At 25.1% G+C, this 23,425-nt stretch overlaps 2 protein-coding genes across 5 annotated transcripts; one reads left to right on the top strand and one right to left on the bottom strand.

The window, feature by feature from the left end:
* Nucleotides 1-1,247: 1,247 nt before the first annotated feature.
* Nucleotides 1,248-15,959, bottom strand: LOC107440207 (Krueppel homolog 2). 4 transcript variants are annotated; one of them, XM_043040443.2, is made up of 8 exons: nucleotides 15,602-15,959; nucleotides 14,439-14,537; nucleotides 10,772-10,866; nucleotides 9,500-9,684; nucleotides 6,509-6,576; nucleotides 5,007-5,140; nucleotides 4,824-4,907; nucleotides 1,248-2,266 (listed from the first exon to the last, which is right to left on the bottom strand). In XM_043040443.2, exons 2-8 carry the CDS (start codon nucleotides 14,508-14,510, stop codon nucleotides 2,128-2,130), a joined length of 777 nt encoding a protein of 258 aa, XP_042896377.1. In that variant the 5' UTR covers nucleotides 14,511-14,537; nucleotides 15,602-15,959; the 3' UTR covers nucleotides 1,248-2,127. The 4 variants fall into 4 exon arrangements, with proteins under 4 accessions (XP_042896377.1, XP_042896378.1, XP_042896376.1 ...); XM_043040444.2 differs by having other exon boundaries at nucleotides 15,477-15,613; XM_043040442.2 differs by lacking the exon at nucleotides 15,602-15,959 and adding an exon at nucleotides 15,468-15,582.
* On the top strand, nucleotides 15,797-21,918 carry LOC107440208 (glycolipid transfer protein). The gene is made up of 5 exons (XM_016053067.4): nucleotides 15,797-16,240; nucleotides 18,471-18,526; nucleotides 18,621-18,739; nucleotides 19,961-20,111; nucleotides 21,553-21,918. The coding sequence occupies exons 1-5, from the start codon at nucleotides 16,138-16,140 to the stop codon at nucleotides 21,733-21,735; spliced, it is 612 nt and encodes a 203-aa protein (XP_015908553.2). The 5' UTR covers nucleotides 15,797-16,137; the 3' UTR covers nucleotides 21,736-21,918.
* Nucleotides 21,919-23,425: the final 1,507 nt, after the last annotated feature.

The raw sequence follows: 23,425 nt of genomic DNA, 5'->3' as shown, positions 1-23,425 counted from the left end.
GTTCTTATTAAAAAGCTACATGTATTAATTTTGTATTACGATATATAAGAATAAATTAATGAAAAAATTAATCAAGTTCTGAATACATAGATAAGATACCAATAAATGCATTTGTGAAACTAAAGAAAATATTACAAATGTTAATATTTGCATCTAAAACTTTACTGAGTTTGCTATCTACTTTACTCACAACTTTACAGTGATGGATAATTTTTTTCAAATTATCAATAAATTATCTGGAAAAATTACATCAGCAATTCATTTTGTATGCCTAAGACATAATAATTAAAGATGTTTATCATTTCAAATAACCAAGTAGAAGTTAAATTTCTTTATCAGTTAAAACTATTCTTGAACCAATTGTATATTCAAATAAAAAAGAGAAAGTGAGCTTATCTTTTCAAAATATGTAAGAGTTTCTTTAAAAAAATTTATTCAATATATGATTTTAAAAAAAATCAATAAATATATAGTATTTTTTATCAATGAAATTATCTTTAGAAACATTTTTTTAATTGTTGTTTTAAAATTAGTAAGATAGGAAAAATAAATAAGAAAAATTTAACAAAATATTTTGTGATCATTCTTTGACCCTCAGACCAAATCGACGAACTATAATAAATCGAGACCTGGGGGTACTGATTCAGGTGTTTCCTCGTCTTCTGGATTAGTTCAAAACTACAAGGCTACGGTTGAATATTAGTAGTAATAAACCCAAAATTGTGTCGGCTGTTCAACGACGAATATAAAAATTTATTATTAAAAAAAATTCAAACAAATCGGGAAAAATTGAAAATACAAAATAAATAACATATAGACAGTGACAAATGTGACTGATGCTATAAATACAAACTATATTAAAATTTTAATAAACTTTCTTATTATTATTACAAAATATTTAAAAACTATAATTTCTGATTTTATATCTGAATTAGATAAATAAAAAACTGAGAAATTTGTTTTGTGTAGCAGAGAGATGCTATTAAATGTTAATTTATTTATATTTGTAGTGTTGTCCTGTGTCATGAAATTGTCCATAATATGAACTGTTAGAAAAACTAATAAATTTGAGAATCTTTAAAAAAAAAAAATTCACTGATTTATTAATATATTTACTTATTTACCAAACATTATTTTGCATAATGACAAAATATAACATTTTTGATCATCCACATTTTTGCTTCTTACAAATTAAAAGTTAGCAGACTTTAATTTACAGAATAAATTCAAAATAAGTGCAATATAAATTCACTTCGCAATTCTGTTTATTTATCCGTGCTCAGAGTGATAAAATAGTACTTATAAATAAAGAACAAAATGGTGTAAGCTCACACTAATACACTCTTTCTGATAATGAGTTTTTCTTCTTGACTTCAGTCAACTATTACACAAATATGAAAAATAAATACTTCTTTGTACACTATATACTATTTTAAAGAGTGCATAAATCTCATATCTTTGAATTGAACTTTAAAAAATATATAACTTGGTTCATATAATCATATTCAAAAATCATATTGTAATCAAAATTGTTTTGAAACAACTTCTTAGGAAAATAATAATTTGCTGTAAAATTACAATTTGAAGAATTATTTAATTTTTTAAAATAACTTCATGATTTGGTCCTAAATATTTGGCTTTAAAACTTAAAATATTTTAACATCTGATATTTAAAAAAAATTATTAAAAAAAAAACAAACTAAAAATAAGTCAGAATAATTATTTTAAAACAGAAAAATCATTAAGAAATATGTTATACATACATATAAACCAGTTAAAATTTGCAGTAAAGGGAGAATATGAAGAAAAAAAACATGTTTTAGTTCTACATATCCAGTTTATTCTAACCATTTCTTTATCATATATGATTATACCTGAAAAAGCTTATTTCAATTATGTTATCAGATAAATGTATAACACTAGTAGAACTATTAAGTGCATACTATTTTTCTAATTAGGCATTCGTACAAATTGTTGTTCAGAGAAGATGACAATTGTTCAGCGGTGTACAATGGAAAAAAAATGACACCTTTAAAATCCATATCAAAGCACATGTATAAAATTTATACACAAAAAAAACATAGTAAAAGACAGTCAACAAGTAAATATCAATTAAAAGTTTTGTTTTTATTGTTGAGGAACGATAGGTGGTGCAAAGTATGAACACACACGTATTATTGTGAGACAAAAATTTCTAATTGAAACATTACGACCTGGCTTGCTGGCAAAATTCTGCAGGAGAATTTTCATTTCATGAAAAACATTTCTGAAAAGGAACATTTAATCATCAATAGATTTAATTATTTTTCAACATGATTGCACATTCAATATAAATTATAACATGCTCTCAGCATCAAGCAATTCAAAAAGAAAATGAGCAGCACTGACATGACAATGATTTTGTAATTCTTTTTGTCCTTCAACATTCGAAAATAAAATATTTCTTTCATCATTGATAATTTTAAAAAAACACTTATCGCAGAATTTTACTGATACATTGAAACCTCTTGAGAACGACCACTCTCCATTCCAAATTAAAATGGTCGTAGATGGAGGTTGGTCGTTTTTAGAGGTTAGCTCCATTGACTTCAAAATTGTTATCAAGGGTTCATGATTTTTGCAAAGGATTTTAATTTTAGTCATTGTCATTTTCTTGGTGCTGAATTGCCACTTTTGTTAGCGTCATGAAAAAGACAGATCTATGAATAAAATTTAGCATCTATAAAAATGATCCCAACTGATATAATTATGTGTAAAAACAAATTTACCAAGTATTTTTTTTGTTTTAAGTTTGCATTTAATTTTATATCATAAACATTAGTTAGCTTTAAAAGAAGAGAAGAGGGGTTTTTTTTTTTGAGATGCTTGTTTTTTTCTAAAATAACTTTTTAACTTCCAACACTAAAAGTAAATCATTGATAGCATCGTCTTTAGTGCAAGACTGCAACATCAGGTTGTATCGTCAAAAAAAGCTTTCTAAATAAGAGCCTCACACACACAGTTTTGTATACATTTTAATCTACTTATTTATTTTGTCAATAATTTTTGTTTTGATATTTTGTGTTTCCTTATTTGAACTTTTGCACATTTGGTACAGNTTAAGATTATGATACTGAAATGTACAGAATGTAAAACAGCAAAGAGAAAGATTGGTAATAAGGATACTAATCAAAAGTTAAGGCTTCAAATCAAAATATATTTTGCATTTTTAAATAAACCTAAAATGATTAATCTACTTATTTATTTTGTCAATAATTTTTGTTTTGATATTTTGTGTTTCCTTATTTAAACTTTTGCACATTTGGTACAGATGTTTGCATGGTCGCTGAGAAAGGTTTTAATGGTCTCTCCTAAAGGTTTTCTTCAACACAAAGTCTATGGGAAAAATTCTGTGTCTCCCTAAAGGGGTCATAAATAGAAGTAGTCGCTACATAGGGGTGATCTTTCCTGGAGGTTTCAATGTACTTTTGAAATACAGTCGAAAATTGCTTAAAACAGGAATGAAGTACCAATCTGGTCAAAATTAAAGTCAGTTGAAATCAAAAAAATAAAAGCTACACTAAAAAAATGCTTTAAATAGTAATGCCTTAAATTGATTTTATTTACACTAAAGGGGAAAGTATATGAACTAGTAAGTATAATTTATGACTTTCTGTTTTGTTTGACTCACTTATGGCACTAAACGCATTTTCAAATGTCAAGAAGCAATTTTACCATCTTTAAAACCATTCTAAATCAAAATTTTCTCAATTTTGCAAAAATGTGAACAATTATGTAGAGTTTACATAATTATTACAAAATTCGAATTTTAAAACAACATATAACTTGCTGAAAAATGATCCAATATTTTACAATCTTGAAGCTCTAACTTTTCCACCCTTGCTTTCATACGCATTAATTTACCAGAAAAGAGTCACATGACACCCTTCTTTCTCCACTGAACGAGAGAAATCACATGTCAGGAGGGACTCCGATGTTTGGGACAAAAGAGATAAAAAAATGTAACAGCACATTACACTATCTACTATTTCAGCTTTATGCTTCAAACAGAAAAGTAGCATATGATTATACATATGATATGAGAAAAAAATTTTATCATTGACATAACATAAGAAACCTAAACTTTTTATAGCTGATATTAAAAGGAGAGCTGTGTATTCCGTAGTTGAAGAATTTGGCTCAAAACTTTCTTGAGAGATCACTCCAATTTATACAAAATTAAAATTTTCCTCAAATTTAAAAAAGTATTCATATTATTAAGAATTTGGTAGTTTCAAATCATATATTTTTATTTCTGATGTACAATTAAAATAAAAGATACTTTATTTAAATATTATATAATAGCATATTTATCATTAATCATATTTTGTATTATTATAACCTAACAGATGAAGAAATAATTTTTAAAAAAAATATATTTGTACAAAACAGTAAAAAAAAAAAACATTATACAAAAAGAACTGCAAATCAATACCTCACAACAACACTGACATACATAAACATCTTATGAAAAACAAATTTTGTTTTTTTTCTGTTTTTCATAAGATGTTTGCAAGAATAAGATACAACAAACAAACAAAAATTATCAGAAACAGTGAATTATATTTAAATCAATGACAAGACAATACAATAATAATCTAAATATTAACATAAAAATTTGAGAGCTACCACCAATGAATTAATGAAAAGAAAAACAGTACAAAAAATTTTTTCTACTTTTCTAGAAAGCCATCATTTGAAAAAAAGCATAAAATAAAATATGAAACAAGTAACAATATCAACAAAACAACCATCAAATAAAGTTAGAATAATAATAAACTTGCCTGCAATATGGATTTCTTCGTGAAGCATATCGGAATGTCAAAAAGCGATAATAAGCAAATGGGGTAAATAGACTTCCTTTGCCACTAATAAAAAATAAAAAAACATTAACTAGTTTATTACATTTCATAAAGGGCCAAGACACAACATTAATAACAATTGGTAAACAGGAAGTTGACAATTACCTAAAGAGCCAAAGTATAGTAAGTGGCATCAAAGTAACTTCAGTAAATGCAACTAATCGAAGAATGTTGCGTTGATGGTTTTCTGCAATTGAAGTCAATGAAGTAGTAGCCCAGGTATTGTAATGGCCAAGTTTCTGTTGAAATAAAAATTTAAGATTGTTTTAATTTTTTTAAAGATGCAAATAATGAAGAATTAGGCACATTAATCAGATAAAATAATTAATATTTGATATTGGATTTCAACCAAGACAGAATATTAGTTTTTTTTCCAGTGAAGACACTCCACTCCCTTAACCCTTTCTTGATGGGAGTTTAAAATGTATGTTTATTTGTTTTGCAAGCGCCTGTCCAGAGACAAGGTTTTTTACTGTTATGAAAAATATATGAGCTGTTCTATAATAATGTACTGTTAAGTAGATAAAAGATATGTACTGTAAATGTTTTTTATTTAAGTACTGTATTTACCTATTTCCTTGCTTAAATAAATTTTTCAAAATTTTTGCTATTTCGAAAAATTGTGTAATTCAATTGAACATTTTAGATTCTTTGACATTACAGTGTTATTAACAGAAAAATTTGACACCTAAAGATCTAACTAGCAATTGAAAACTGGACTGTTAATCTGAATGCACAACCCTCTATTGAAAATTAAACTCTCCCATTTACTATAAACAAAGAACAAAAAAAATTTAAGCACCCTAGAATTACTGAACCAGAGCAGTGATGGAACACACATACAGCTTCGAAAAATTATTAAAATTCTGTATAGCAGTTCTTAAAATTAAACTAATTTAAAAATAATGGTCAAAAACATACAAAATGGTACTATTTAATCATAAATAATGTAAAATACCGACTTACTGATACAATTCACTACAAAATTATGAAGAAAAATTTTTAATTTTTCCGTGCATTTACAAAAGAACTACTTTAAATACTTATAATTTTAAGCGCACTTTTTTCAAATTTTAAAACAGAATTTTTGCATTTAATTTTAAATTGCTCCAAAAATTTTGTTTAACGTAGCTGAATATTTTTAAAGTTATATCAAAAAAATGTTAGACAAAATTTTGTTTATTAAATAAATGTCTATATCCCTATAAATATTTAAGCTTGAGTTGAATTTCATGCAATTGCTGCAAATAGCAATTAAAGTAATCGATACAAGTTACAAGCTTATTGCTGGATTTTCTGGCATAAGAAGTTTAAAAATACTAGCTATTTTTGTAATTCATTGTCGGCTCCTCAAACCTCTGAAAGCTTTAAACTTTATTGCAAAGTACGAAAAATTGCATGAACTAAACAACTCTAAAGTTACAAAATAATCCTCTAAGTATTTCTTGAGAAATTTTAAAAAAAGTCAAAAAGTGAAGGTGTCTCTTCCATTATTATAGGATAGTGTATTTATGAATTTATTTTTAAAACCATAAATTCAGTAAAATATGGCAAAATTATCCTTATTATGATTAACTTAAAATATTATAATGAGGCATTATACTCACATTTAAGATTATGATACTGAAATGTACAGAATGTAAAACAGCAAAGAGAAAGATTGGTAATAAGGATACTAATCAAAAGTTAAGGCTTCAAATCAAAATATATTTTGCATTTTTAAATAAACCTAAAATGATTTAAATAAAAAAAAACATTAAACATATCTAACAAAATTAAAAGCAGTAAGATGTAAAAATCAATTTTAAAAAATAATTTAAAGATAAAAAGTTACATTTTTTAAAATTTAACATCAATATACTTTTTTAATCATTAAAATTTAAAAAATACATACACAATACACAAAATATTTTTAGTACACACATTAATTAACAAAATTATAATTCATTTAGAGAACTAAACTAACCAAACGTATAAAACAATAATTAAAAATAATAAAATTCATAATTCCAAAAATATATAACTTAAAAATTTATTACATTTGGAAATGGACTTTTAATTGTGAGATAGATAATGTGACTTATACAATTGATTATAAAAATGAGGTTAAAAGTACTATTTAGTATGACTATTTAATGCATGGAATATGTATGCAAAATATGTTTTTTTAGCTAATAAATACAAAAAAAATTTCCTTTCAGAATATGCAGTATAAGATTTTCAAGTAAATTTGTGAATATAAGAAACAAGAAGAGTCTTTATATGCATTTAATTAGATAAAAGTATCAAATATATAATTAAAAAAATCTTTTACAAATTAAGTAGGTCTTTATACTATTAACTCTAATCAACGCATCAGATTGATAGTTTGAAAATTGATTACAATTTAAAAAGCTCTTTCTAAAATAATTAAAAAACGTGTACTGAGAAAACTCCAAATTAGTCAATATATTTATAATATAAACTTTTAAATCAATAAATTGTCTGATAGATATTGTTAATTTTCGAAAACTATACAGTGATATTAGATTATTTTTCACCTCTTCCTCCTCAGAGGGAATATAAGGACAAATTTGAAATTTTAACACTCACTAACATAAATTAACTCCAGGAGCTCAGGTTAATGGCAGAATTCAATCAGGAAGTTATTTTTCAGCTAAAACTTTTGTTGAACTTCCAGATTTCCTAGTAGAATTTTACTCTAACAATAAATACTTTAAACAACGAAAATGGATATCTCTGCATCTGTGTTTGAAGAACTTGAAACCATAGAACATCAAAACGAATGTCTCAAATATTAAAAATAATAATCTAGTACCATTAATCAATCTATTTTATAATATACTTACATACTGTATCTCTATAATAACTCATAATTCAAAAGAATTGCAATATATTAAAAAATAAAAAAATGAAGTTCATCCAAGTGTAGCAATTTCTATTGTTGCACTTCAAAATTGAAAAATAACTCAATTCATCCAAAATTGTTATGAATAAACTTTGTAGTTTTCTAATGAAAAATATTTGAAACTTTAGCATCTTTGCAATAAATGATTGATCATAGACTTTATAGTTAGACTAACAAAAGTTGAATGTGGCTATGGTCCTGTAAATTCAAAGTAAATAACTTAATATAAAAGATTTTCAAAGTAATAAAATTGAATAATGCTATAATTTAAGCTTAAAACAGAAAAAAAAAATGTTCAAATAAACAAAGAAAAAATATTGAGTTTTTAAGGGTAATTTGAAGATAAGTCACCTGCAAGGCTTTGCACTAAGTGAGCAGCTTAATCTGAAATAGTGAGAATCCTAAAAAATGACAGCTCCTATAAAAGTTACACAAAGAAATTCTTGTAAAATAATTTCTAATGATGTCAATAAAAATTATATTTGAACTTCAGAAAGCCAGTAATATTCCCTATTATCCCTTTAACCAATTCAATATTACATACTCTCACAGAGGATGTAAAAAGATTTATTTACTGTCTCCATGAGAATCTGATTTATTAATAGGAATTAAAATAAAAGTAGAAGGAAATTTTTTGATTGTGTCCCTCCATTCAAACGCATAATTTACACTTAAAACAGATTTTTTTTTTTAAAAAAAACAAAGAAAAATATTAATAAGCTGACTCTTCTAATTGAGGGTTAATTTAGGGTTTATTATTTTAAAGTAACTAATTCAATTATTTTTAACCCTTCAACAGATCAACCATTTGGCACAACTCAACATGCATTAAAGAGTTTTTTTCTTTATTTATTTTATTAATAAATGAACTAAAACTTGGGGAGATCATATCTTGACCCAGGATCAGTAGCTGCAGCATATTTTACCAATGCCAATGTTAATGACTATGCTTTTTCATTTAAGCTCAGTTCCATTAGAATAGGAATTTTTGAAAATCCGCAGTTCTCCTTTGATTGCGTTATGAAGAACTACTACTTATAAAATAATAACTAAATAAATTTACTCTAACCGTTCAAACATTTTAAAATAAGTAATGAGCCTTTTATCAAAGATACTGACCTAATAAACTGAATCTATCTAAACTTACATAACTATATAATTATTTATGTCATAACACAAATTTGCTTAAAATAGCTTTCAAAACAAAACATTTTATTAATGTATAAATTATAATCGTGCACCAAATTATTTTTAAGCATTAAAAAGAACTTAATACTTAAAAATACACGGATTAAAACTAAATGTAAAACAAAAATAAAATAATAAAGAAAAGATTATATGCTCCAGATGCTAGATCAATAAGTATTTTTACTAATTCTGCAAAAACTGGTGCACGATGGATTAAAAAAATTAATATCCCACATAATAGAAATCCAAATTTTTCAATTTTTCCAAAATCAATCCATAACAAAGTTATGACATTGCTCCAAATTTCATCAGAACTGACCATTATTATTTCTAGTTACACTCCAGTTTCCATTATCAATCTTTAAACAAACAATTTAAATTCAAATAATTTTTTGATCAAAAAAGTAAAAAGAATTAAATCTATTTTAATGACCCAGAAATCTACTGTATTTATACAGTTACTTTAATCATTATAAAATCATGTAAAATATAAAAAGGATACATGTAATGGGATAGGAAATGATAAACAAAATAGAATAGAGTAAGTAATGGCATGAATCTTCCATAAGCAGTGTAGCTCCAAATTCTCTTGTGAGCTGCACTCGGGGTAGCCTTTGATGAAGACGAAGCGCACTTGTTGCAGCATTACTCATCAAGGCTCTTTGATAAGAAGTATAAGGATTAACTCTGAAAATAAAAAAAAAATTTAGTCATGAGTACACAAAAAGATAAACTTACACTAACCCACTGAATTATATCATGTTTCCAAAACAGAAAAGTAGATACATAACCGTTTTCAAAGTTATTGTGATTTTCTTTTTTTTTTACCTTAGAAGTTGGACTAGCATTTATTTTATAACTAATAAATTATTTTGTTTTACACTTTAAAATTTAAAAAATTACTGTCAAGCCAATTTCAAAGTAACTGAGGAAAAAAATATTTGAATAAAAGAAATTCACTTGTTTTAATTTTTGTGAATATTTAATTTACATAATCTGCCTACTAAGTTTGATGAAATCTTATCTTCTGTTTCTTTTCAATGTTTTTGAAGCCTTTAATTATATTTAAATCCAATCAATAATCTATTATTAACTTTAAATTTTGGTTGCCTTTACAAAATTATTTAAAATGAAATGAAAATGCAAAAGAAATTAAATTTTTTTTTTTCAGAAATATATATTTATAAAAAACTGCCTTAGTATTTCATATTGTATTTTTGAAAAGAAAATAATATAACTAAATGCATTAATAAAAAAAATGTCTTCCTAATAGCCATTTTTAATGTTAATAGCATTTTTTTTTTTTCATTTCAACAAAAACCATAATTCAGCTTATTACACTCATTTTTAACTTTTGTATTTACACCAACAAATTCAAATCGCTTGACTAGACTCAGCTCCAGGGCAAAAAATTAAACTGTCAAACATAAAATGTAATTTAAGATTATTGATAATCTTAATAAAATCATTAATAATCTTAAATTACATAAAATGTAATTTAAGATTATTAATGGCAAAACAATGAAAAAAATGCTTTTCTCTTATTAAATATTTTCAAAACAAAGTTTTTTATTGGTTAATATGTTTACAATTATATTTTTTATGCTTTATTTATTATGCCAGGATTCCACCGATAAAAGGCTGATTATTTAGGGCTCCATAGAAAAAAAATTCTGATCTTAGATATTTTAAGATTTTGAATTTTATAAAAGAGAAACAATTTAATTGACAAAACATTTAAATGAATTAGTTAATTAGCTGAACTGATACATACCCAAATATTGGTATCATAGACAATATGGTAAATACCATAGTTCCAATTCGAGTCAACCACAACAAAGCATCAACTTTTCTCAGCATCATGTAATCCTATGAAAAATGCAAACATGTGTGAAATTTATTGAGTTGCATAAAAAGTGCAGACATAAGAGTACAAGGCTGGACAGAATTACAATTTGACTGTGATAAACATTTTCGTTTATATTATATATTTTTATATTTTCTTTTATATTTCATTTTACATTTTTTACAATTATTTCTTTTCTTTTATATTTTTATGAGAACATGATATTTCAAGCTAGTTGTTTCTACTTTCAAGATATGATAAAGCTACCTAATAAGATTTACTCATTTTTTAATTTTTTTTTATATTCAAGCAACATACAGTTTACCATGGTACTTGCTTCATCATTACCTTAGGGATAATGCACACTCGGTGTGAATATTTTAAATTATCAAGTAAGCATTATGAAGTTAGTCACATATGCGAATATAAGAATGTACAGTTGCAAATAAGAATGCAGTGTCTCTCATTATCTTTTGGAAAGGTAACCTAATTTTGACCTTTTAAACAAAATAGATTTCAAAATTTTGGCTTTAATTATTTGATTTTATAACTGAATTTTCATCTGAATTGATTATTAATCCTATTTTTCCCCTATTCAAAGAATATTTACTATTTTAAGTACATCTTCATGGTAGATATTTCTTTTAAATAAGGACTTGCTTTATGCAAAAAAAAGGTAGGGTCAGGTTGGATAAACTGAGCACATGGAATAAATTGGGTATATGTTAAAAAACATCAATTTTCTCCTTTTAAATTGAGTCAATTTTTATAATATTTTAAGAGATTTAATATTGTTAAAAACCAGGGGTAAAGTTTCATTTTTTATATTTGAGACATTTTATTAGATACTAAATCATGCTCAATACTTAAATTATATACTATTATAATTATAATTTATATTTATATCACATAAAAAAAAGTTTGCCAAAATTATTTAAACTATTAATTGATTTTTGCAATGGTAATCTTAATACTATAAGACCCATATCATTACTATTTGATATAAATTACAAGTAATAACTATGAGTTGTTAATTATTATCAATCAAAATATTGATTTTGATTCTTTTATTTTACAATTTAGGCAGATTTTTTAGATTAAGTAAAATTTAAAGGTTCCCCAATAATTGTCTAATTTCAAGGTATAATTTTTTTTTTTTATTGATTTTCAATATTTGTTATTAATTATACTCAGGGGAGCAGAATATATCTGACAACATGAATAAGATTTTGGAGAAAATTCAACCAGCCATGAAAAAAATTTTGGTCTAAAAAAATTCCTACAAAAAATTTTCGTTAAAAAAGTGTCGCTTTGCAAAACACTTATTTGTTTAAAAAATAAAAAATAAAAAAAAAGAATATGCTAATTTGTATATTTGTTAGTTTGAATTCCTTAAGTAAAAAAAGTGGGACCTTAAATTTAATTTAATAAATTATTACTATTTCAATATATTTTGATTTCCATTATTTTATAACATATATGCTCTTTTATTCAAGAATTGCGTAAAATCAAATTAGTTATTTTTTTCTTTTATAAACTTTATTTTCTAAAAATATTTTTAAAAAGTTACTGTTCTGAAGAAAAAAAAAGCTTACATTTTTGGGGAAATTTTAATCCAAAAAGAAACTTTGTTCATTGAAAATATTGGGCTCAAAATTTTTTTTTTACTCCTGTTTATAAGTACATGAATATTTCCAATATTGTCCTAATATTAGTTATATTAATGTATAATTTGTTCACTGATTAGTGAACTAATTATAATTTATAATAAATATAAATTTCTGTTTAAACAAGTTAATAATTTTTTCAATCCATCTATTCAAGGGCTTAATTAAATTACTATTAATATTTAGTACAGTTATTGGAAATAAATTTTATATTTAAAGGTTATTTTATTGTGATATAATAGCTCTAGTATGACTACTTTCTAGACTATGCAGCTCAGCATCAAGCAAAAGAATAGTTTCAAATTTTCAGTCTTATTCATACAAAACTGAAAAAAGAGCTTGGAGTACAAAACTCCTCAATTTTTTTCTTCGTTTTTTTCTTTTGTAATTGCAAGCTTTAGGAAAAGAAGGAGTTAAAATGGAAGTAAATGAAAATTGATTACACATTACTGAATATGATTCTGGAGCATTTTTTTTTTTTTAACTAAACTGATTGTTTTTGTATTTTTATTTTCAATAATTTAATAAAATCAATGGATTGGATAAATTTAAATTTCACACATTTTTATTTATAATTATTTAATAATTACTACATCAAAATTTGTATTTTTAAAAGTAATTGACAAAACAAAAAGAGAGTTTAATATTAAATTAATTCAAGAACTTAATTGATTGACCACTTGAAATTTTATAAGTATGTTTATTTATAAATATTTCATATTTATAATAGCTAATAATTAACCTTACACTAAACCTATGTCAAAAAGGGGTTTTGCACATCATGGATAAAACTATGGTTAAAATCATGAAATGTCCGACTGCCAACCCTGACTTATACAATAGGTTAGTTTAAGCTGATGAACTCTCTTCTAATATAATTAAAAACTGGCAAAAACTATTAATTTTAGTCCAAACTGGTAGAAGGACAGCTAAAACACAGATATACATAGAAATTTAAGAATAAATTTGAAAATTCTATCTATTATGAATAGTTTTCTGAGGTGGGGTAAAGTGGGTTTTTGGTTAAACTTAGCTAAGTGTAGTATAATATGGATTTTGTTTTCTTTTTTTTTTTTTGCTTCTGTGATAGCTTTATTAAGTATCTAATGCTCTATATTTTATAATGAAATAGCTACAAAATAATATACTCATTTGATTATAGCTTTACATAGTAATTTTAACATAGAAAGCAAAATTTATTTTAAATTTTATTTTTTAAAAAAAGAGATAGGGGGAACTAATAATATAACAGACATATTATAAAATTAAAAAAATTACCAAAATAGCATAATGGTATAACTTAGTGAGCATATTTAAATATAAAAGTTTTCACACAAGTTTCTGCCTTCATATGACAGTTTTTTTCATGAAAAACAAAACATTTTCATAAATAACTTAATATATGAAAATACATGCCTGTTATAAATAATAAAAACACTTTAAACACCAATATAGGCATTAATTTTTACACAGTCATTTATATTTCAAATACTATTATTAACGGCTAACTAAAAACTATTACTTTTCCTGCTTTTTGATGAAATTGTGTAGAGTTAAGCAAAATATATAGCATTCAAAGGTGAAACCTAATTTTGATAATCATGAACAAAAACTCTTTAATTAAAAATAAGAAGAAAAAACATTCTTTAGTATTTATTTATTTTTAAATATTTAGATATAAATAAAAAGATATAAACTTATATGAGGTCTTGTTTCAAGCTTTTTATTCTTTTAACTTGTCCCAAACACAAATTTTACAATAAAACTGAAGATATAAGCTTAAAAAATACTAAAGTATTAAAAAGAGTTTCTTTGTCAAAATCTTTGTATATTATTAAAATTTAGAAAAATTTTTAAGAATTTTGTAAGAGCTTTGAAAAACTGTATAAAACAAAATTTAAAATAAAGTGAAAATCACTCAAACTTACCATAGCTGCTTGAAAGCCATGAGATTGGGATTCTGGGGGTGCCTGAGTTCGTTCTTCACCATTAGTACTCATTGCACTAGTCAAAAAATGTAATTATATCTGAAAGCAGGGATAAGATTGTTATATAGACAATATCATAATACTTTTAAATAAAACCATTTTTCTAGTGCTCTCCTTAAGCGGTTTTATAAGAGCTACCCATGCTATCTGGCCTTTGATCCCTATAAATGCACCCTCTTTGCCCTTTTTGTGGAAATGAGCGGCCATCTCTTGAAAAACACTGTCTTTTTACTCATATTCCATTTTAAAAAAATAAATAACTCACTTTTAAATAATAATTACACACTGGTAAAATTATGAGTATTATAGGTTTAATCCTGACTACAATTACAAATATTTACTTTGTTTGGATTGTTCTCAACTGGTTAAGATGGGGACTGGTTAAGATTCTCAACTGGTTAAGATTGTTCTCAACTGGTTAATGGCTAGAAATTGCCAAGACTCGGTGATTATTCTGCCATGGATCACCATAGGAAACTTACCCGTTGACATGAACGATCACGATACGAAAATATTCCCTCTTCTTCAACTGAGAAATATTTTTAAAAAAACAGTTAAATTTACTGTTTTTTTCATTGGCGACTTCATCACCTGCGCTGGTGAAATGGATAGGTAACTCGAGTTTTAATATTCATTTGTTTAACTCTTAAAAAAATATCAATACATGCGTTGTATAAAATTGCAAGTTGCTTGATCAAGATAGGAAAGTAGAATAAATACGTAGTTTAGTTATTTCAATAAATGTGAATGAAAAAATAATAGGGACAACATAGAGTAAAATACTTTAAGATCGATAAAATCAAAAATGTAACAAAGCATCCGTTATTGAATCAGAATAGCTACATTAATCAGAATTATTCATAATAGAATCAGTAATAAGAACACATATACCACAAAAACCTAATTAATCATCTGAAATAAAATAAAGTGAAATAATAATATACAACATTCAGGGAATTACATAATTACTAAACGTACAATAAAACAAATCTTTCGTGAAAAAGATTTATGAAACTAGCTTTTATTACGAGAACAAAATTGTGGTGAAAAATTGTGCTGTAGTAATAAATAAATAAAGAGAGATAAAAAAAATAAGTAAATACCGATGAGAAACTGCTTCGTATATCAACTCGTATAAAGGTATCCTACGCAAGGAGTTTTTTCAGTTTATACTAATGCCTTGCTTTGTACAATTTTTTGCTAATTTTTCGAACTACCATGGTTTTAATCGATTTAAAAGTCTTTTATTTTTGAACGAAAGGTTATCAACCGGTGATGAAAATTATTTTCTAATTTTTGATCGACATCGACTTTTATTACCATCCTCAAATTTTTTTTGAAGCATATGATAATTTTACTCAAGTGTATAAACTTTGTCTCAGTTTCTTATCTTATTTTATTTAAAAGTTTTTCATATTTAATATAAATCACAGTTTTGATTCTAGACTTATTAAAAAAAGTAGAATTATTAATCTAAGATTATTAACTTAAATAAAACAACGAAACAATTACAAAGAGTATAATAAAAAAATTTAAAAAAAATTAATTAGTAATCGTTATCGTTCAAAAATAAGCACATGTACATTGTCTGCTTCTTTGTTTATCAATACAAAGTAATTAGTTCTGCTATCGGCGAACGATGTTTTTTACTAATGTAAGTCATTTCCCAAAAATTAATGATGAGGAAAAAATTCCTTTAGTTCCATTTCTCGAAGCATCAAAAGGAATTGTACAATTTGTTGGTAAATAAAGCTTTTTCTTTGTTTAATAATCTTGTAAATCCAGAGGGGAAAAAAACATTATTTTTCAATTTAATATATTTGTGTTGTCTTTTAACTAGTGATTTCCTGTAACTTGAACTATAAGTTTAGGTATAATAGAGTTGTTAATAATAGAGTTGTTAAAAGAATCATATTGATTCTTAAATAAAAAACCTTTACTGATGTTTTATCATAAGAGAAGAAACAGTGAAAATTAAAATATGTGTATAAAATTGTATGTATTTTGCTTTCCTTGCTCTGACGGCTAAACAAAATTCGAAATCTGATTATTATATTATTTATTTATATACCGTAAGAATTATATCCAAATGGAGAACAAAAAATTACTTTTATGAAAAAGAGAATTGGTCTAGCAAAGCCTCATTATTTTACAGGGAGGTGTGGAAACAAAAGGGCAAGAAAAGAATTAAAAGAAATTTCAACTGAACTAGAATTAAAGAGGATTAGATAAGGATCCCAATATTTTGGATTCCCATCTAACATTACTAAAGATTTTGTTCATTGTGTTGATAGCAGGAGTGTTGTGATAAATTTGTTATACAGAGATCACTGAATTCAAGATATATATTATGTACCTCTTAAAATATATATTGAAGTAGATGCAGCAAAAAGAAAATTAGTTTTGTTTAACCTTTCAAAATGAGTCTAACGTTGAATTTATTACATCATAGTCATCTGATTATCAAAATAAATTTTTGTGATGAAATAACATTTAGAGCTGTTTACCATCAAATATAAGCTGGATCTATATCATGCTTTGCATAATTGCTATCTTAGTTATGTATTAGTTTTTGAAGTCAAATAATTCTTATCTGAACAAAAAAATTTTATTTAGTAATCTCTTATTAATCCTCCCAACATTCTTAAATTGTAATTAATGTTAAAAACAGTGTATATTGCATAGTTACTTTTTAGATAATGTTATAACAGACCATATTTTATATATTCAAATATGGATCCCATTTTATTTCATATGATCACAATAAACTGAGTTCAATATATATAAATTTTAAAATATTTATAGAAGGAAATGCAACAATAGAAAATTAGTCTCTTTTGACCTTTTAAATAAGAATTTATTAATAATATCTGATTATCAAAATAAACTGTAGTGATTAAATAACATTTAGTGCTGTTCACTTTCAGATATGGGCTTGATCTATGCCATTTATTGCATTATTGTTATCTAAATCATGTATTAGTATCTGAAGTCTTACAATTCTTTACTGAACAAAAAAAAATATCTAGATTCAGTAGTTTCTCGTTAGTGAGGCTCCATTTTGTCTAGATCTCTGGTTCATGAGGACGATTTTATGCCTCCCTACATTTTTTTAGTTGTAATTAATATAAAGAACAATATCTATTGCATAGTTACTCATCGGGTAATGTTAATAAGATTACCTTGTATTTTCAAATATTTCTTCCAGGAAAGAAAAAAATTATTTTTTTGTTAAGTTTCCTTAATCAATTTGTGACACACAACTGTTCTGTTTTGATTTTTACCTGGAATAGTAATATGAATACATGTAAAAAAGTTAAGCAAAAATCAATTAATTTACTAAACTAAACTCAGTGGCGCGGCAGCCAATAGAGGGCCAAGGCCTACTGATAATTTACTAATAGTTCATTATTTAAATTTTATAACAAACTAGTAATAGTGTAAGTCAAATTCAAATGTTATTAGCTTTTCTAAACAAAGTGAATGTTCAGAAAAAACTGAGAGCACATTTGCTTTTAATCTACTTCTGGGACCCAATTCTATCATAGGAGCCCCTTAAACTGTTGAAGTTATAAAACAATTTAAGATGCAAACAAAATAAATAATGGACCTCATTCATGAATTTACTAAAAAAATTCTATCATGAAATTTTTTTCATGAATTCTTCCTCTAAATATGAAGAGAGTGCAGACTGTACAGATGCTGGTTCAATAGTAAAATGATAGTCATTGATTTAAAATTTACTCCTATGGAAAAATACAAGTATCATACAACTATAAGGCTAATTTTGTGGTGTAATTTTGTTTTCTTTTAAAAAACAACAACAACAAATTATTCTTTTGAAAGGATTATTTGTCTAAAATTTTTATTTCTACCCGATTAAAATATGTATTATGTAATGTTGCAATTGAATATCATTTTATATTAAATAATTTAAATTAAATTGTGATTATTTTTTATTTTAAATTTTAGAAATTTTAGGAACTGTATTCACACCAGTTAAGCAGGATATTAATGGAAACATAGAGGTAATAATTGCACATAAATTTTATTAGTTTTATTATTTTTTTCATTTCTGTATAGTCCATTAACTTTTCATTTTTTTTTAATTATTTTTTGTAGAAATTGTATAAGATTCATCAATCTGATAAAACAAAATTTGAAACCATAAATGATGTTATTGCATATGAACTTGAAGAAACTAACAAAGTTGGTATTGATGCTTTGTTATGGCTGAAAAGGTATATTTTTAAATTAAGCAAGTAATTTTTTTTTCATTATTAAAATTTTGTTAGGAATAAAATGAAGTGAGTGCCAACTCATCAAAACTTAGGTTAACAAACTGTTTAGAAAAAAATATCTTTTTTTAATATAAATATACAGTACAGAACCCGTTATCCGGAAATCAGAAAACCGGAAAGTGTGAGGAAAACCGTTTTTTTCCTCACAAGATTTTTTGATTTTTCTTTCTTTTTTTAAAGATGTTTACCTTACCATCATTTTGGAAATAATCATTAGTGTATTACTTCATTGTTTTTTTCTTATTTTTAAGATTATTTCCAAGTTTTTTTTTTTAGTTCTGTTTAACAATAAAAAAAACGGCTTTTTGTAGCGATTCAGAAAACCGGAAAAATCAGTTATCCGGAATAGCGATGGTCCCGACCGTTCCGGATAATCGGTTCCCTACTGTAGCTGTAGGCAAACTTTTTTTTTTTTTTATATATATATAATTCTCTGCAGAAAGCTTTAAGATAATATTCTCGTAAACTAATGAGCTATAATCAAATATAAAAAATTGGCATTACAAAAACAAATCTTTTATTTTCTTCTAATTAAACGATTGATGGTGTTTCCTATTGAGTGACTTAGTGTTCTTCTTTTTAGCCAAGTTTAGCAATATAGTATTATGCAATTATTTTGTGTGGCTTGTCCTTATTTAATCTCATACATAAACCAACAAATTTTTTTATGAAAATAAAGGGGGGAATATTTATTTTGAAAATAAAAAAATAAATTAGTACAAATCATGTTCATGTTTGACCTATATTCATTAAAGTCAAATATTTAAAAAGAGATTGCTTTACTATTTTGCAATATATGTTTGCTAAAGACACTCTTTATGAGAAGCTACAATATATATGTGTGTGCGTGTAAAAAATATAGAGAAAACATGGGAAATAATATAATAATAAATAATGATAGGTGAAGAATAAATATTTTTTACTTAAAAGACAAAGAAAAAAAATTTAGGTTTTTTTTTCCTTTCAAATACAAATAAAAAAGTTTTTTTAATATTTTTAAAAATGTTTTATTTCAATAATTTTTCTTTTTCTCTTTTAATAATCTTCCTTATATTATTTTCTATGTTTTATATTTTTAACTTATTTTATGAGTTCTATATACCTGCAGCTTATGCACAGTAAATAAAACTTATTATTTTTCTTAATTTTCTTCGTTTCTAGAGCTTTAGAATATGTTCAAATTCTCATTACCTGCCTTATTGACGATACCAAAGATGGATCCTGTGCAGAAGATCTTACGCCTTTTTTTAATAAAGCATATGAAGAAAAATTGAAGCCTTATCATGGATGGTTCGTTCAAAAACTATTTGGGGTTAGTTTACAGTTTTAAAATTAAAAATTTTGAACCACAACAATAAAATTTAAAAAATTATTCTCTCTAACTGAAAAAAAAAATTTAAATATATAAGTAGAACATGTTTTTTTTAATTATTTTTACTAATTGTTTTCAATATCTTTTTGATCAAAGAACCATATTTCCAACTTGTTCAAAGTTTTTCTTTTTTACTGATGGCTTTAGATATGTTTTGCATTCGTCAATTTCACATGTGGGGGAAAAACAAACATTAAAATTTGTTAGATAGCTTTAGATTTTCATGGATATTAATCAGACTATTATTATATTTTTACAATTGGAAAAGATATATGTCAGGCATAGAGAAGTCATTAAAAATTTTTCATTTGATTTAAATATTGATCATTTGGATGTTTCATCACATATGGAAATTCAAAATGGAATTAATCCATTTTCTCTGTACATTATTTGCAAAATATTTTGTTAGGTCTTTTGTACTAAAGAGTTAACTTAGAACAATGAAACCAAAAACAAGTTGATCGAATAATTTAGAAGTTATGAAAGTTTTTGTGTTAAAGTGTACAAATTTTGACTTCACTTATTTATGTGTTGATTATTGCTGCATAGATGTGTTGTTTCCTTAGCTCTTTTTACACTGAATCGAACGAGACCTCGCCGAAGTCGATAGAATTAAAAAATAGTTAAGTTGTGATAAGAGTTTTATGTATTAAAATTACCATTTTTGACTTTAACTTGTACACATGAATCTTTTATAACTTAGAAACTATTCATTTTATCATCTTTATAATTATAAATATATAAAAGAAACAGTGCATCACTTAATATAGCACTGTCAGGTAACAAAATACACACAAATCCTTACAAAAAATTTTAATTCTAAGATATTTATTTGATTAACTTTGTTTTAAACACATTCTATTTACCACAAAAAATACTCAAGATCCATTACATTCTCCTTATTGCAATGTTAAATATGTAAATAAGTATAAGTACAAAATTGTTCTCTTTATAAAGACTTTTGTACTATAAATTCTATCAACTTTGAAGCCTCATTTAATTTAGCATAAAAAAATACACAGAAAACAATAACTCCCTTGCCTAAGTAGCAATGTCAGATGCATAAATAGGTTTAGGTCAAAAATTTTCATGTTTTAATAAAAAACCTTAACTTCTAAATTATTAGTCATATTTACTATTAATTTATCCCATTAAATTAAAACCATATCGTCTCAACTATCCTCTCTCCAGCCACGCGTTCTGATGCCCATAGCTTTTTTTTTATTATTCTTCGAAGCATATGAAAAAGAATGAAACCACTTACAGCACTTAATCACGAAATTGTAAAGCTTAAGTTGATTAAATTTCTTCTTATTAGCTTATGTTATCTCATTAAAATTTTACTTTGCAATAAATTAAGTTTTTTCTTTCTTTATAATAGCTCATAGTTTATGCCGCCCCTGGAAGAAAGTCATTATTACTTCTGCTGAACGACAATAAAGAAATTTCTGATGAAGAAATAATGAAAGAAGCTGAAAGTTATGTCAATCAACTGAGTCATAATATTGAAATAATCAACAGGCTTTATACAACTCACAATCTACATTCAAATGAAAAAGTTTGATTCTCAAATCACTATTGTTGTTAATTATAGTAATTTGTACATATATGTTTCTAAATATTAAGAGACATTTAATTTGTATTATTTTTCATACTCTTCGTATATATAATATGAAGTTAACTTTGCTCACTGCACAATCGCTTTTATGATTGAATGATAAGAAATAAATCAATTTTATTTATTAGAGCTTTTAAACTCTTGTTCTTAATAAAAATAAAATGAAGAAGTTTGAAATAAAAGGTGTTGAAATTGGATAATTTAGATTTTAATTTTATAGATTGAGCCTTTGATAAGATTATTGTGACAGATTTGACAAGATTTCTTTGGTTTCACTTAGGTATTAAATAAAATACAGATAGAAATATGAAAATTTCTGAAAATATTGCTTGATCTGACTCATATATATGGGTTTTCTGCAGATAGTAATTTTAAAGGGTCTTCTTTAAAAAATTTAAAGATTAATTTATGTTATTTTTAACAGTATGAGTATTGCAAGAAAATGGTCAAAGAAATTAAACTGACATTACTTACAAGATCAAAAGTTAGTTTTAAAGTAACAAAAAGAAGTAGTCACTTGATAGAGAGAGATCCATAATTGGTGATTTATCAAAAATGAGCTTTGCTATTAAGTCAAACCATGCTAATAATACTGATCATATATTTTAGTAAATTTGGGTGAAAGAAGAAAACTCCATAAGAAATTAAATTATAGCAAACATATAATGGAATAAATTATGTTTAAGTGCAAGCCGTTTGAGGAAAAGATTCTAAAAGTAGAATGTGACTTGTACCTCTAGTGTACAAGCTCACCTACATAGAAAAATAAGTTAGCTATATTTATGGAGTGAAGAACTGAGAATTTAATGTGAATATAAAATTAAGAAATAATGAAATTAAAAATCTAGGAATATATCAGCCTTATTATGTTATTTCTCGTTTTTAATTTAAGGGATATTTCTTTTATTAAGACTTAAAGAAATACTGTATTTTTTGTGCCATCAAATTTTTCAAATCCCCACAAACGAAAAACTTAACTTTTACACTAATAAAAAAAAACTGATCATGAAATATTCTTCCATTGTAAGTAACATGGTGGATCTTAATACTGTCTAATCTATATCTTCCCTCAAAAATGTTTTATGCAACAATTTTTGTCAATTCTCTATTCTATGCAATTTCTTGCATAAAAATGCTTTGTTTTATACACTATTATTCTCAAAAAAAAAAAAAAAAAACGGAATTAAACCTTTGATATTAGATTTAATTTGATGTTATTGATAGAGTATGCAATTCAGAACTAGTGACAATGCCTCTAGAAAAGATAAACTGTTAATAATGACATTTCATTTTTACCATTTTTTCTGTGAATATTTTTATTCTCGATTTTAATATGTATATTTGCTCACATTTATTTGAATTAAGTGGCCTATTTAAGACCAAATGCAAATTTTTATTCGCAGATTTTTTTTGATTACAAGTAGAAATTTTCACTACCAGTTTATTTATTTTTTCTGGAAAGTAGAAGACTTGTATTTATTATTCCTTATATTTGGTATAATATAAAATCAATCCTGAGTAACGCATTCCTGTATCTTGTGAAGAAACCACATTTATCTGTCTATACTCCACTCATTTAATTCTTTCTTCCCTACACACTACTTTTTTTCTGGAGATCCAGCTCTCCAGATTCCCA

This window comes from Parasteatoda tepidariorum, chromosome 4 (assembly GCF_043381705.1).
Source record: "Parasteatoda tepidariorum isolate YZ-2023 chromosome 4, CAS_Ptep_4.0, whole genome shotgun sequence".
NCBI lineage: Eukaryota > Metazoa > Arthropoda > Arachnida > Araneae > Theridiidae > Parasteatoda > Parasteatoda tepidariorum.
This window is presented reverse-complemented; position numbering and strand designations above follow the sequence as displayed.